General features: G+C 36.1%; 1 protein-coding gene across 11 annotated transcripts in view; it reads left to right on the top strand.

The window, feature by feature from the left end:
- The first annotated feature begins 3,775 nt into the window (after positions 1-3,775).
- Positions 3,776-16,227, top strand: part of dysf (dysferlin, limb girdle muscular dystrophy 2B (autosomal recessive)) — a 95,575-nt gene continuing 83,123 nt past the window's right edge. For 6 of the 11 annotated variants that reach the window (XM_051899606.1, XM_051899613.1, XM_051899609.1 and 3 more), the window contains exons 1-3: positions 7,189-7,630; positions 14,297-14,352; positions 14,479-14,570. In XM_051899606.1, the coding sequence (XP_051755566.1) occupies positions 7,537-7,630; positions 14,297-14,352; positions 14,479-14,570 (242 nt within the window). In that variant the 5' untranslated portion in view covers positions 7,189-7,536. Of the gene's footprint in view, positions 4,176-7,188; positions 7,631-14,296; positions 14,353-14,478; positions 14,571-16,227 lie in introns of those variants that run through there. The other 5 variants (XM_051899614.1, XM_051899608.1, XM_051899610.1 and 2 more) reach the window with 2 other exon arrangements.

Here is a 16,227-nt window from a genome sequence, read left to right as displayed (position 1 = left end):
GCCTCCAAATGTCTAGAACCGGCCCTGCATGCAATAAATCTGACATATGCAATTAGTTAACGGCACAATATGTACAGTAGGATTACACACACTAACACACACTAGAACAATGTTATATATTTATTATCCCAAATGTTTCCAAGAATGTTTAAATCCAGAGAAATAAGCAATTTTAACCAGGACACAACTGATAGGCAACAAGTGTCTCATAGCAGCTGCCAAGTGAACGCAGAGTAGCATTATAACAACTTTCAACACTCAAATGTATCTAATATGATAAACAGCACTGCTTTACCCCACATACACTAGACCGGAAAAAGCGAAAGCGGCGACTGTGGCATAATAAAAGTTCCGCTGCACTCAAGACATGTCACGCCCGTCTCTCATTAGCAATCGCTCCATTGGTCTCATTCAGCTCCAACATCACTCGGCCCTGCTCTGCTTCATACCACAGTAACATTAATAATCTCATCCATGAACATGATTTCTGCCCGAGTCCAATCCCGATTCTTTTCCACTGGCTGTAGACGTGAAGACAACACCTCCCATGATTCCACAAAACGAAGGATAAGCGACCTCTAGCAGCAAAAATGTACATATTGTGGCTTTAACAGATCAAATATTCCAAATATTCCATATCCCTGTGATCTCCCAGATGAAGGTTAGTTTTAAAGTAACCAACAGTTTAATGTTTAACAGTTTGTGAATGACTCATAGTTGTATCCTAGTTTAGTTACTTGGTGTTTGGTAATGAAGGGCCTACTTTGCATCAGCAATACTGACTCATTCATAAGAAGACAACTGATGGCACCTGTACTCATAGCAACTAGTTTCTAACTAATTAATCAATTGATTGTAAATCATAAATATAGGGGGCTGCTGCTCGGTATAATAGTTTTCAAGAGCATTATGTAAATTGGTAAACTATTCCAAAACTTAACATCTGTTCTGAACTCAACAAGTCTGGGCAAACTACTGAGTAGGCACCAATCAGAGGCTGCATTTGTATAATGTCATCATGTAGACTTCTTACAAAGTATTTTACAGTATTTTAAAACTACAAAAATACAAAACACTAAAGTATTTTGACACAAAATACAAAGCCATTTTCATCAACCCTATCAAATACAAATTACAAAATACTATTTTGTATTTGAAATGCGTATTTAAAATACATGTATCATAAATACTGCCCATCCCTGTTTAGGATTGCAAGTGTCCTGGGACAGGTGAGGGAGGGAGTGAGTGGGAAACCCACTGCTGCAACTTGGCTGTGGTTTGTCCTCATGGATGAGGTGCTGGGACAAAGGCATTCCAACAACCCCCCTGTCCTAATTGCCTCCATCCCTGAGGACACACCAGGGCCAAATTCAGCAGTGGATGACCAAGATGAGGAGGAGCCAGCACCAGCAAAGAGAAAAAGAGACTGAGAGGATGAGCTGTTCAGGCTAATTATGGAGAACATGAAGTTTCAACGTGAGACAGAGGAGAGGAGATCACAGGAGAGCAGGGTGAGAATGGACAGACTGTTTTCTCTTCATGAGAGATTGGTAGAGAAATAAAATTTTGGTTATGTAAAATCAAATTTGTAAATGAAACAAAATTGTTCTATACATTATTTATTTTATGTAAGTTATAATTTGTTAATGAAACAAAAAAGTTATTTCTGTACATTGTTTATTTTTGTAATGCAAGTTAAAATTTGTAAATGAAAAATAAAAGTATTTTGTACATTTTTTGTCATTTCAATTAATTTGAAAATGAAACAATAAATTGTTCTATACATTTTTACTTACAGTACTTTTTACAACTATTTAAAAAGATAAGTTACATTCAAGATCAGAAAAACAAAATAAACGTTTAAATTAACAGTATATAAAACAGATTGGAAGAAAACATTTGTATGTAGACGTTTATTGAGCTGAGCAGGGAAACCCTGGTGGTGCTGCTGGACCTGGATAGGCTGCCAGCCTGCCACAGTAGAGACCATGGTAAGGCTTCTGCCAGGGTCACATCATCTGGGATGAGTGCATAATTCCACATAATATAGAGAAGAACTACAGTATATAACTATAACTATATGTTGGTAACATATAAGTCAACATTTGAACTTTTATTGAATTTTTTTATTTGTATTATTACATACATTAGATTATTTGAGTTAATTGAAACCCAGTACTTACATTTAAAAGTGTAATCTGGAAATTTCTAAATTTTTCAGATGAGTAAATTGTGTGGCAGGCAAGGCCGCGGATGATCAGTTGTATATCCTTCATTTCACAGGAAACAATGGCCACATTTGTTGGCTGCATTTGAAGGAGCCTTTGAATTGGGATAGCCTTTGTCGCGCTGCAGTGATGCAATCAGCTATGCCGTCCACTTTAACAAGGCCATTTCTCAATATGCATTCTTGTCTGTACTTGTGTTCTTGTGAAATGTTATTAGTCGCTGCCCAAGTACTGTTACAAGTACTGAACAAAATTCAAATGTTCTTGCTCCGACCATTTTATTAAGAATGCACCAAGAGGTGACCTGTGCGGACTTGAGAAAGCCAGGCACACATAGAGAATGCATCTCGCACCAACCATTGAGTGTCAATAGTGGATGAGAAAACCCACATAATTTAAAAAATAATGTTGTAATTGTCACGTAACAAAAGAATGCAAACACAGGTAATATCCAAACAGAGTTTATTGAAACACAAGAGACGATATAAGGTGAACCAGGATCTTTCCTCTGGCCTTTTTCCCTCTGTAGGTGGATGTGAACTGAGTCCCAGACCCTCTTGCTCTCCTGGAATCAATGATGGATAGCTGGAACGTTGGATAGCTCACCTGACCAGGGAAACAGGGGCGGTTGGTAGCCAAGTATGCACTGGAAGTAGAGAGTTCTGTGCATACTTGGTCCATGGTAGAAAACGGCTCCAGCTATCTTGGTGATCGTACCTTTCTAGACCTTGAAAAGGGTGGTTAAATTGCTGTCTATGGAGGAGTCAGACAGCACTCAGATTTCATCGAAAATATCTTAATTTGTGTTCTGAAGGTCTTATGGGTGTGGAATGACATTAGGGTGAGTAATTAATGACAGAATTTTCATTTTTGGGTGAACTAACCCTTTATTTAGTGATTAACTTGTACACACAAGGAAACTATGTGAACATACACATGCAGGGAACAGAAACAGAACCAAACCAAAACAAAATATACACGTTACAAGAACAAGCTATTTAATGCATTTAAAATAATAAAAATTAATGCTAAAATTTAGTCGCTACACTAATGTAGCGCTGTGTTAGAAATAATGTCTCTGCTTCCAGTGGCCCTACAGAGGACAAGTGGTTTGGAGAATGAATGGATGGCTTCGTGTTTGTAAGAAATGTTAATATACTCAAATTCAATTGTTTAAATTGAAATCACACATTGTTAATAGTCTCAGAAAAATTGTGGATGTTTTTGGCCATTGGCGCTGTCAAACCATTCTTGCTTGCATGACTGAAATTTTAAGTATACAACCCTGCTAAAAATATTTTGTATTGTAAACAATAATTTATTGGCCTAATAGCATTGTTATTAATGTTAAAATCTATTTATGAGATCTTCAATGCTTTTTAAAGGAAGATTTACTTGAGACATAGACAGCAGCAGGAGAAGTGATCTCTCCAAAACTTGCGAGTCACAGTTGCTTTAACAGGTGCTGACCAAAAGCATCCTGTGCCTTTAAGAGGAGCTGCAGTCTGTGATTGAAAGGGCAGTGTGTATATGAGTCAGGGGCATTAGAGCCAGTGTGTGCAAGCTGCCAGGAGGTGGGGCAGCAACCACACCAGCTACAGTCCCAACAGACTGCTGTCCTATGCGCAGTTTATTGCAGAGCTTTTCTCTCTTTCTATCTACCTCTCTCTACTCTCTCTCCTTCCTGTCATCTCTTTTCATTTTCTATCTTGGAGGGTAAACCAGAGTGATTCTTTGGGACATATTTGGGTCCCTGACACACCCCTAGTGGTCCATCTCTGCGGACCACGGTGAGCTGTATTGTGATTCTCAAGTGTTACTAGTAGCTGAGCTGACCCTGCTGTAACCACTGTCCACCCATGTTGCGTGTGTTTATCCTGTGTGCCGGAAATGTGCTGACGCATGATGAGGACATTAGCGATGCCTACTGCACCGTCACTTATGAAGGTAGGAGCCAGACCAGGGTAAATTAGTAAGGGGTTTTATATAAAATATGTTGTAGAGAGAGTTTGCCTAGAATGGCATTTTCTTTTCTGCACAATCACAGTTATTCTCTCTCTTTCACTGCCTTGTTGTCAGTCTTCCTACTTTCCACATTCCATCAAGCGTGCTATTATTGGAAAAGCAGTTGCAGTCTCTCTCTCTCTTGTGTATATTTATGGGTGTCCTGTTGCACTTGGAATATGCGTGTTTGAATGAGTGCTGCAGAGCTGCTCTGTGTTTCTAAGAGATGCTATGTCATCACAGTTTGATTCAATGTGGGGCTCCTGTTTGCTTTACGTTCAAAGCTTTTAGGGGCCCATAATTCATGAGATGGATCAGAGAGGCTCCTCTTATGTCAGCCAGGTGTTCTGTTGGTTGGTTTCTTTGTTTTCTTTTTCTTTTTTTGTAAATAGTATCATCTTGATGATACTATAATATTAAGACAAAAACATCATATTTAAAAAAAAAAAATACACTACCATTCAAAAGTCAGTAAGATTTTTAAAAAAGAAATCAATGCTTTTTTGTTTTGTTTTTGTTTTTAGCAAGCATGCATTAAATTGATCAAAAGTGACAGTAAAGACAATATTGAAAAAATTGAATATGGTTTCCACAAAATATTAAGCAGCACAACTGTTTTTAACATTGACAATAATAAGAAATGTTTCTTGAGCTCCAAATCAGCATATTAGAATGATTTCCGAAGGATCATGAGACTGAAGACTGTAGTAATGATGCTGAAAATTCAGCTTTTCTATCACAGGAATACAATAAATATATAAAAATAGAAAACAGTTTTTAAAATTGTAGTAATATTTCATAATATTACTGTTTTTACTGTATCTTTTTAATAAATGCAGCCAAAAAGCATAAGAGCATTCTTTCAAAAACATTGAAAATCTTACCAACCCCAAACTTTTGAACTGTATATTTCTGATCCTGGTTAACCAAACAGCTGTCTGTGCAATATTTTCTCTTAATCAAGTACATTGACCTGAATCTCTCAAAGACACACGTAGGAGTTTAGTCACCCTCAGGGTTTATACCCTCTGTACCCTCTGTGTTTCTTGGGGAATGCAGTTTGTTTGCTCAATAGATGGTTTGTAGTTGTTGTAGTCATGAGGCAATCATATACCAGCAGGCACAATCAGAGATGGCTATATTAAAGTGCTACAGTAAATCATAATATTAGACCAATATGTGTGTTTTATAATTGTGTGTTCTCAGTTTTACTGGTTTGATCCGCACTGTTTTGTTATTGCATCTTTTATTGCTGAGGTTTTAAAGACCTGTTTTGACTAAATCTCCTGTAAATCATTCCTATATCTTTAGACGTCTTTACACAGCCGAGTTAAAGGGTTAGTTCACCCAAAGATGAAAATTCTGTCATTAAATACTCACTCTCATGTTATTCCACACCCGTAAGACCTTTGTTCATCTTTGGAACACAAACTAAGATTTTTTTGATGAAATCCGAGAGGTATCTGACTCCTCCATAGACAGCAGTTAAACCACCTCTTTCAAGGTCCAGAAAGGTACTAAAGACATTGTTAAAAAAGTCAACGTGACTGCAGTGGTTCAACCCTAATTTCAACCCTAAAGTGACAAGAATACTTTTTTGTGGGAAAAACCAAAACAAAAATAATGACTTTATTCAACAATATCTTCTCTTCCGTGTCATTTTCATATGCTGTTTACATTCAGCACTTCCAGGTTCTACGTCAGAACGCTGACTCATTATTGGCCGGCTCCTGCATCAGCATCACACGCATGCGTCGTACTGCTGAAGTAAACAGCGTAAGTGAATATTTTTGAAAAAAGTTGTTATTTTTGTTGTTGCGCACAAAAAGTATTCTTGTTGCTTCATAACATTAAGGTTGAACCACTGCAGTCACATCAACTATTTTAATGATGTCTTTAGTACCTTTCTGGACCTTGAAAGTGTTGATTATATTGCTGTCTATGGATGAGTCATAAACCTCTCAGATTTCATCAAAAATATCTTAATTTGTGTTCCGAGTATGAGCAAAGGTCTTACGTGTGTGGAATGACATGAGGGTGAGTAATTAATGACAGAATTTTCATTTTTGGGTGAACTAACCCTTTAAGGCTGGTCTGTGCTTGTGTAAGTGTAAAGACGCAATGGTGGATAAAAGCCAGACGTAAATGCCACTTCAGAAGCACTTCTGTGCCACCCTTGAAGTGTAAATTTAGCATAACATCTTAATCCATATCAGCATTTTTTATGGATTGATGATGTAAGCTCAATGGTAGTGTAGGATAGCATGAACAAACTGTATTGCAAAAATAAGACCACACTTTCGTGAACATTCCCTCCATCTGCTATTGGTCGAACAAACAGAGAGTCTCTCCCCAAACTTACACCATTGGCTTAGCCACTCTTGCTGTGTCATGCTGGTTATAGGAGGCTCTATAAAGGTGTGTTCTTTTTCAGCTAAATCAACTTATAGTTGTCTCTACATATTAAAGATAGTTGAAAGTATTTTAACTTAAAACAAAACAAGCTTTAAGATTCAGGGAGATGAGGATTCAGGCTTCAGTAATCTGACTGAGTCATGGCAGTAGGTGGTGCTCCTCGCCTGGAAATGTCAGCTAAGTAACAAGCCTACACAGAGACCATAGAGACTGAGAAGTATAGTAGTACTGACATAATATAATAACTCTCTATGATAAACTAATGTGCATAAGTACCTAAATAAGTGGATTTTATTATTGATGGCTATTACCGGTACCATTAAATCCCTAAATACCTTTGCTTACATTAATTGTTACAAGATGTGGATCACTGCATTATGCAATTTTTTAAAACTTAAAGAGATTTTATATTCTTTAAGGTTTTTATATATAAAGAAAAGTAAAATAGCACAAGAGAAAAGATAGATGAGGAGAGAGAAGAACAAGCTGCAGGAAATGTTTAAATTTCCTCTTGAGTTATGGGCTGGGTCACTGGAGAGGAAAGTGTGGTCCAGAGTAAGCTTGGCTCCACAAGTTCCTACATGACAGTCTCTGTGTACACATGTAAGAAGCGCTCGTAAGGGAAGATTGCGAGACTCGTTTATCAATTCAGACGCCTTATCAAGGACAAAAATTGATTTTCTCAGGATAGTGGTGAGCTTATGCAACTCCTGATACATTCCATTCTGGATATCACGCTCAACTTCAGCTTTGGACCTAAAGATCACAAGACGCATTTATCTTCAGAGCAACTTTTGCGGGGGTCCTGCCTGCCGGGATCTGTCCCTCTTCTGTAGTCTGATGGTAGTTTGGCCTGTTTCTTGTTGGAGAGTTTGGCCATCAAGGCAGCATGTTGAGGTGTTTGCTACAGAGGGCAACCAACTTGAGAAATGTAGAAAAGGGGGAGAGGCATAGTGACCCACTTGCTAGCATCACTTTCAGAGGTAAGAATTGACACCAAAAACATGATTGACCGGCTTTTTTAGGGGCATGAAGAAGTAAGATCTTCAGAATTCAGTCTTTAAGACTCTTTCAGGGTAGATGGATGCTAATTGTGGATGCTTATGTTAAATTATCAGGAATTTTAATTTCAAACTGGAATAGGAACACGGGAGCAGAATTTTGGAAGTGTTCACCCTTACTAACAATTTATTTTACACAATTAATGTTGAAATAATTTCCTGTAGAGTTGTCAATCTGACATTGATTTTTGAGAGGTAAAGATAGCAGATTTCTGCCAAGTATATGACAAATGTTTTGATAACTTTGCTCTAGATAGATTAATAGATAATTATAGTCAATTGCAGAGTGATGCCATCACTGGAAAATGCTAGATAATCTTGATTTCTGGATAGATCTGAGCTCTGTTAAAAATTGTATAAGTTCTTGTGTTGAATGAATGAATGTAACGTACACTTGTAGACTACCTTGCAAACTGAGTGGCAGTTCCTCTCATTGTTCCATGCTTCCTGTTCTAGCACAGGGATGTACAGGAACATGCGTTTGTGAGCGTGTGGGATTGATGAGCTTGAAGTGTTTTTGTATTCCAAGTTTCCATGGCAACAAAATCCTTCAATTTCTTTCTTATATCATGATCCCATTTGATTCACAATTATTACAATCAACAAAATCATATGATTATAATTAAGTTAATAAATATTAAGTTAATAAAGTTGAGGTTTGTTTTGAGTATGACTTCATTTAGTTATTTTCTGATATGCTTTTGCAGGATGCTCAGAGAAACAATGCAGTTCCTGCCTGTGTTATTTAGCAGATCACTGGTGATCATTATCTTGGCAAACTGTTTTGGTCAATATCAAGGAAAACAGATTTTCTAAATTTCATGTGGATACTTTTTTTTTTTTTTTTTACAAAGAGAGTTGCATACTTTTGCAACGCTAATTTGGTTATCTGTTATCAATATCTTCAATATCTTCATTCATTCATTCATTCGTTTCAGTGTTTTTTAGCATTATTATAGTGTTCATTAATATTTAGAATTAGCTTTTATTTTTTATTTTAGTTTTCATTTTAATTTTAGTTTAAGTTTTAGTTTTTTGTGTTTGTCTTTTGTTATATTTCTATTTCTATTATTTCTATTTTTATTTCAGTTTTAATTATTTTAAAACTTACTTTCATTTCAGTTAATTTGTTTTAGTCATTTAAGTTTTCCATCTAATATTTATATTTGATTTTATTTAAACTATTTCAGTTAAACCATTTTTAATACTTTTGTTTTAGTTAACAAGTTTTAGTTAACATTAACACTGATTTGTTCATTTGTTTGTTTGTTTATTCATTCTCTTGTTACTTTGTTTATTCATTTTTGTTCATTACATTTATTTAAATTTTGTTGGAAAGATTCCTTAAACCCCCTTTTCCATGCACGTTATTTCATAGCTTGTCATATACACTACCGGTCAAAAGTATGGAAACATTAGTATTTTTAATGTTTTAGAAAGAAGTTGCTCTTCCTCATCAAGCCTGCATTTATTTGATCAAAAATACAGAAAAAACAGTAATAATGTGAAATATTATTACAATTTAAAATAATGGTTTTCTATTTTAATATACTTTAAAATATAATTTATTTCTGTGATACAAAGCTGAATTTTCAGCATCATTACTCCAGTATTCAGTCACATAATCTTTCAGAAATCATTCTAATATGCTGATTTGATACTCAGTTATTATAAATGTTGGAAACAGTTGTGCTGCTTAATATTTTTTATAACGTGCGATAATTTTTTCAGGATTCATTGATGAATAAAAAGTTAAAAAGAACAGCATTTATTCAAAATAGAAATCTTTTCTAACAATATAAGTCTTTACTATCACTTTTTTTTTTTTTATCAATTTAACACATTCTTGCTGAATAAAAGTATACATTTCTTTAAAAAAAAAAAAAAAAGAAAGAAAGAAAGAAAGAAAATTGCTGACCCCAGACTTTTGAACGGCTGTGTATATTGTTAAAAAAGATTTATATTTTAAATAAATGCTGTTATTTTGTTTTTAACTTTTATTTTTAACTTTTAACTGATTTAATAAATCAGTATATTAGAATGATTTCTGAAGGATCATGTGACACTTAAGACTGGAGTAATGATGCTGAAAATTCAACTTTGATCACAGGAATAAATTAAATTTTAAAGTATATTAAAATAGAAAACCATTATTTTAAATTGTAATAATGTTTCACAATATTTCTGGGTTTTTTTCTGTATTTTTTCTGTATAAATTAAGCCTTGAAGAGCTGAAAAGACTTCTTTCTAAAACATTAAAAATACTAATGTTTCCAAACTTTTGACCGATAGTGTATAACAGTTGTGAACTTCCGTATCATTACTGAGGGTCATCTCTTTTTCCACCTCTTTGTCATGTGATGTAAAGGCTTCCCCTCATTCTGTCAGAAACAGATACTGAGTCACTCTATCCACTCTATAAACAAAGACACCAAACAATTGAAGGAAAATTATGTGTCCTGGCCTTTATTCTGACTTGAACAAAGAGTAGGTCATGGCTTTAGGGCTTGTAGTTGTGACATTTGGGGTCACCTTTTTATTTTTTGTTTTTCCCTTTACTTTGTTCTAATAATTCTATAGATGAGCATCTTTGGTTTTATTTTCAGATTGCTGCCACTTTACTAACTAGTCTGATTCTATTCTAATCAGAACAATCTTGTGTTTTCTTAATTATGTTTGTGTGTGTGTACAGTATGTCTTCCGGTGTATGTGAATGTTAGGGAGAGGGGATGGGACTGGAAGACATACAAGTAGCTGCAGTAAGTGTTTTTTTCCTCAGGCACGGTATCAAATACCATCTCCATTTATAGACATCACAGGCGCAAATTATCCTCCTGGTCCAACTGCCAGAGTCCTTAGTTTGAGCTCTGAGTAAGCAACAATATATGCAGACTGCGCAAGAGAGAGATACAGCATGAGACTTTGTACAGAGAAACGTAGGCTGTTGCCATTGCTGACAACCAACTTTAACTGAGTGACAAAATGGCAAATCTGAAATGGCATCAGTATCTCCTGCATCCAGAGATGAGATCTAGATTGTGTTTAATACAAACTAGTGTTGTCACAATGCCAAAATTTCAGTGGCCAGTACCAATAGCAGTAAAATTTTACAGTTCTCTGTACCTCTGTTTCGGTACCATAGAGAACACTATTGCAACTATTTTATTTTCTTATTTAACTATTTGAAAATAAAAATATTAAATACATTAAAATATTTGATTATTAATGCTATTCATAAATAATACATTAAAACATTAGCATGTAGCCTTTAAATATAGTTTAAATAAGTAAGCATTGCATTAAAAAATATTAAATAAAAAAGCAGTAACAAAATACGCCACTCGCCCGTGCGCGTCTCGTCATATCCATAAAAAGAGAAAAGTCTGGCTACTTCGACGCTTCCCCTTCTGGATTGGAGTTATTGTGTTTGTCGTCTGAATGCACTGAACCATGATGGTTCGGGACGAATTCATGTGCCGTTACACCCCTAGCGAGTACTGAGGGGTTTGAAATGTTGTAAAAGCAACGCGGAGACCGTGTTTTTATTACTCAACAGGTGAGTAAGGTATTTCATTGAACAGATAAAGTTCCATGTGTAGTTCATTGTGAAGCATTATCTATTGTGAAGGCTCAGTTCATTATGGTTTGTTGTAGCGCTGTGCTGGAATTTATTTTCAATAAAGTGCCATGTCTATTAGCTACAGTAACACCTTTTGCTAGTCAGCTTGAGATCCTTTCCATGTAAACTGGTTCTATCTCTTAAAGGGTTAGTTCACCCAAAAATGAAAATTCTCATTAATTACTCATCCTCATGTCGTTCCACACCCCTAAGACCTTCGTTCATCTTCGGAACACAAATTAAGATATTTTTGATAAAACCCGATGGCTCAGAGAGGCCTCCATTGCCATGTCACTGAACCTCTCAAGATGCAGAAAGGTACTAAAGAAGTTGTTAAAACAGTTGACGTGACTACAGCTGTTCTACAATAATTTTATAAAGCGACGAGCATACTTTTTTGTGCGCAAAAAAATAAAATAAAAATAAAGGCTTTGTTCAACAAGTTCTTCTCTTCCGTCTGGGCCTCTGATGTGCGCTCATGACAGCACCACAACGCGTGCGCGGGAAGATGATGTAGAAGCCGGCGTTCTGACAAATGACCCAGAAGTGCGGCACTGTGTTTGCAAGCAGAGGAAGAAGCGTTCTGTACATAAACAGTCTTCGACTGGGCACAGCTGTTGATTTCAGAAGTCGTCGAGTGTTTCCTTGACCTGGTTTGAAGTCGTCTGGTGAAAAATTCATTTGTTGACATATCGAAGTGGTAAATCAACGTCCTGATGAACAGCCAGCAGCCATAGCTTCAGTCGCTCAGAATAATTCGATGGGAAATGGTGAAAGATAAGCCATTCATTTCGCGGCTTTGGTAAGGCACTTTTACGTACTCTTATTCGTTTCTCGCGGTTTCGGGAATCCAGTAAATGCACATTTTAGCACCATTTTAAACACTACACCAAGACCTAAAGCACAATCAATGTAGAATTCAATAGCTTACATACAGCGCGTCTTCCTCTGCTTGCAAACACTGTGCCGCGCTTCCAGGTCTTATGTCAGAATGCCGGCTTCTACGTCATCTTCCTGCGCATGCGTTGTAGTGCTTTCGTGAGTGCACGTCAGAGGCCCAGACGGAAGAGAAGGACTTGTTGATCAAAGTTGTTATTTTTATTTTTTTTTTTATTCACAAAAAGTATTCACGTCGCTTCATAAAATTATTGTAGAACCACTGTAGTCACGTCAACTGTTTTAATGACGTATTTAGTACCTTTTTGGATCTTGAGAGGTTCAGTGACATTGCTGGCAATGGAGGCCTGTCTTGAGCCATCGGATTTTATCAAAAATATTTTAATTTGTGTTCCGAAGATGAACGAAGGTCTTGGGGTGTGGAATGACATGAGGGTGAGTAATTAATGACAGAATTTTCATTTTTGGGTGAACTAACCCTTTCAGCCTAGTAGTGAATGTTTTATGAGCAGTAGGATAACCATATTCGAAGCACACCCAAAGTAATGTTCTTTTGCAAAATACATGTTTGTTTTTTTTAACCGCTACATAGTGTTCCTTTAAACACCTATGATTGGCCATTGCATTCATACGCTCAACAAACAGGCCTGTGATTGGCTACAATGCAACACGTTGTAAACAGAAACCTTTTTCACACAGTCCACAGAGCGCTCACACTATGGCAGATGAAATTGGCATATACAATTATGGTCTGACTTTTCATAAATATATTTTAGGTAGTTACAATTGTATTTTTGAGGAGTCATAATTATAATTTGACTAGTCACAATGATAATTAGAGATATCTGCAATTATAATTGCTAGTAAGAAATTCAATTCGAGATATATCTATACATTTGACTAGTCTAAATACTATTTAAGATCTGCAGCGACTTCATAGATATCTTCAACTGACGCGTCACACATACATTTCGAAAAGATGAGTAAAGAGCAATGGAGTTATACACCAAAACGTGAAATATAATACAAATACATGACTGACAAGTATAATGCTTCATAATCAAGGCAGACCCAGTCAAAAAAGGTGAAGGCTAATTTTAAAAATATAATAAGTTAATAAAAGTGTAACTGGTATTAACATGTACTGATGACATTGATTAGTACATTACATTGTATATGGATTGTGCCTTCTGTGTTGCTGCCTTCTGTGTCGGGTTTATGAAGATATCTCAGTCTTGTTATTTTTAACTCATACTTATCAAAGGTCCGGTTTCCTGGCTATTACTCAGATTGTCTCCACCCATCAACTATAATCTAATGTGTTTTTGAATTCTACACCAAAAAAGCCCAAGACTTTGAGGGTTAGATGGTTACTTTCCAGTCAGTTTCCATCGCATTCTGGTTAAGGATGTCACAGCATGCCAGTGTTTGCCTTTTTCCTCAATCTTTTGTTGTCCTCTTCTGGCTCCACGTCTATTTCAGGAAGGCGAAGAGAGTTTTCCCACAATGCCACTGAGGGAATATCTACAAAAGGAGATTGTTTTTGGTTTATTCACACCTCTTGACATCTACAATCAAAACAGGAAACTCCTCCTAAAACACTTTATAGCGTGACAGACCAGTGGTGATTTGCATGGATACAATAGATATACCATACTGTTGGTATACTTGTTTGTGCATGTGACTACTGTATGTAGCAAGAGGTCTCAAACACACAATGTGTGTCTGCTCATTAGATCAGCTATAAATTGTCCTTCACCAATTCAGGCTCAATGTCAAGCCTAATCTGTGTCCCTGTGGAAATCTTTCATCTGTATTTGTCAGGTGGAAGTTAGTACCCATTGTCCATCTTCCTCTCACTAAAACATTTTCATCACGGATTTATTGGAGGCCAGCCACTGCAGAAAATTACGTCAGTTACACTGTCCTCATATGCCCCGATCCGAAAAGATGTCTCCCTGCTCAAATAGTTTTTCAAATCTTTCTTTTATTTTGAAACTTTTGAACAGTAGTGCATATCTCTTAATGACAAACACACTGACTGTACTCTTCCTTTTTTCATGTTCTTGTAGGGACAAAAAAGAAGACCAAAGTCATCAAAAATAATGTCAATCCTGTCTGGAACGAGGTTGGTAAATTGCTTCTTACATCTAACTGAGTTAAACACTAACACTTGTTGTTACCATAATGAGCTTTATAAATTTCCAAGTCATTATTCTCTTTCTTTTCCATCATTCCCTTTTCTTTCTTCCAGGGCTTTGAGTGGGACTTGAAGGGAGTTCCTTTAGATTCTGCAGCAGAGCTTCATGTTGTTGTCAAGGACCATGAGAAAATGGGCAGAAATAGGTAAGGTCTCTCTCTCTCATCTTTTTTCTTTCGGTTCATGAGAATGTAAGAATGTGTCTCTCAGAATATTACGCAAAAGCAACTTATCTGCCAACATGAAACAATTGCTTAACAATTCAGTTGGGAGAGCTGTAGAATTTATGGAATGCACCATTGTTTAAATGACTAGTGGCATAAGTGCAGAATGTGGTAAACAGCCACATCCTCCTCATGACCAGAAATGGTTTCTAACTGGCCTTTTTCTGTATTTAATCACCATGAAATTAGGCTGATATTGTGACGAGTCAGAAGTGTATTGATCCATTTGCAGTTTATTCAGTAACTCAGACAATACAGATGACATAAACCAGGAAACAGGCAGAGGGTCATGGCAGGCGGCAGACAGCATAAACAGTAACAGGCAAAGGGTCAAGGCAGGCGGCAGGCAGGGGTAAACAATGAACAGGCAGAGGTCGGGACAGGCAGCAAGAATCACAATCCAAAGTATAGTCCAAGTCAGCAACAAAACAACAATCAGGAATAAACCGCTCAGAAATAACAACCGTGGCTAATCAAGACTTCGCAAAAGACTGAGTGTGAGTGAGAGCTTTATAGTGAGAGTGCGTGGAGATGATTGTTGGCAGGTGCAAGCGTAATCAGTCCCAGGTATGTGGGTGAATGGGAAATGAAGTCCAATGTCAACTAATACTCCGGTGACGGCTCCCTCCGGCGGTTCGGGAGATCTGGTGCAGTTGACTCAATCGTGACAGATATACTGTAGGACATACTAAATCTTTTAGGCCATTTTGTACATCTATAAAGGTAGTGAATGTCATCCTAATGAGCTTTTTAAATTCATAGACTTTACACTCTATATTATCACATTAGTATCTATAGTACATCTTACAGTCTTTGAGTCTACTTCAGAATCCCACTCTGACACTTTTACATTTTTAGTTTCTAAGCTATATAACTTATTCTCACCAAGGCTGCATTTATTTAATCAAAAATACAGTAATAACTAATTTTGTGAAATATTATTATACTTTACAATAATTGTTTTCTATTTAAATGTATTTTAAAATGTAGTTTCATCCTGTGTCACTTTCGCTTAATTTTTCTAATATTCTTTTTTTCTAATTAATTAATCTTTTTTCATCGTTAGACCTGAAATTGTGTTTTGTCTTTTAACTCTTAATGTTAACATCAATGTTAGACCTAGTAAAATTTATTTATAATTTATAGACTGTTCATAAGCTCAAAATGTCATGTGAATGTGATACACTACATACTTAATAAATGCTTACACACAAATATATAACAGAGATGATAATAGTGTCAGTGAATACTATATGTGACCCTGGACCACAAAACCAGTCATAAGTTGCATGGGTATATTTGTAGCAATAGCCAAAATACATTGTATGGGTCAAAATGATCATTTTTTCTTTTATGCCAAAAATCATTAGGATATTAAGTAAAGATCATGTTCAATGAAGATATTTTGTAAATTTCCTAATGTAAATATATCAAAAATTAATTTTTTGTAAGTAATATGCATTGCTAAGGACTTCAACTTTAAAGGCGATTTTCTAAATATTTCGATTTTTTTTACACCCTCATATTCTAGATTTTCAAATAGTTGTATCTCGCCCAAATATTGTCCTATCCTATCCTT

This window comes from Ctenopharyngodon idella, chromosome 7 (genome assembly GCF_019924925.1).
Source record: "Ctenopharyngodon idella isolate HZGC_01 chromosome 7, HZGC01, whole genome shotgun sequence".
Taxonomy (NCBI): domain Eukaryota; kingdom Metazoa; phylum Chordata; class Actinopteri; order Cypriniformes; family Xenocyprididae; genus Ctenopharyngodon; species Ctenopharyngodon idella.
Note: the sequence above shows the minus strand (reverse complement) of the source record. Positions and strands in the feature narration are given on the sequence as shown.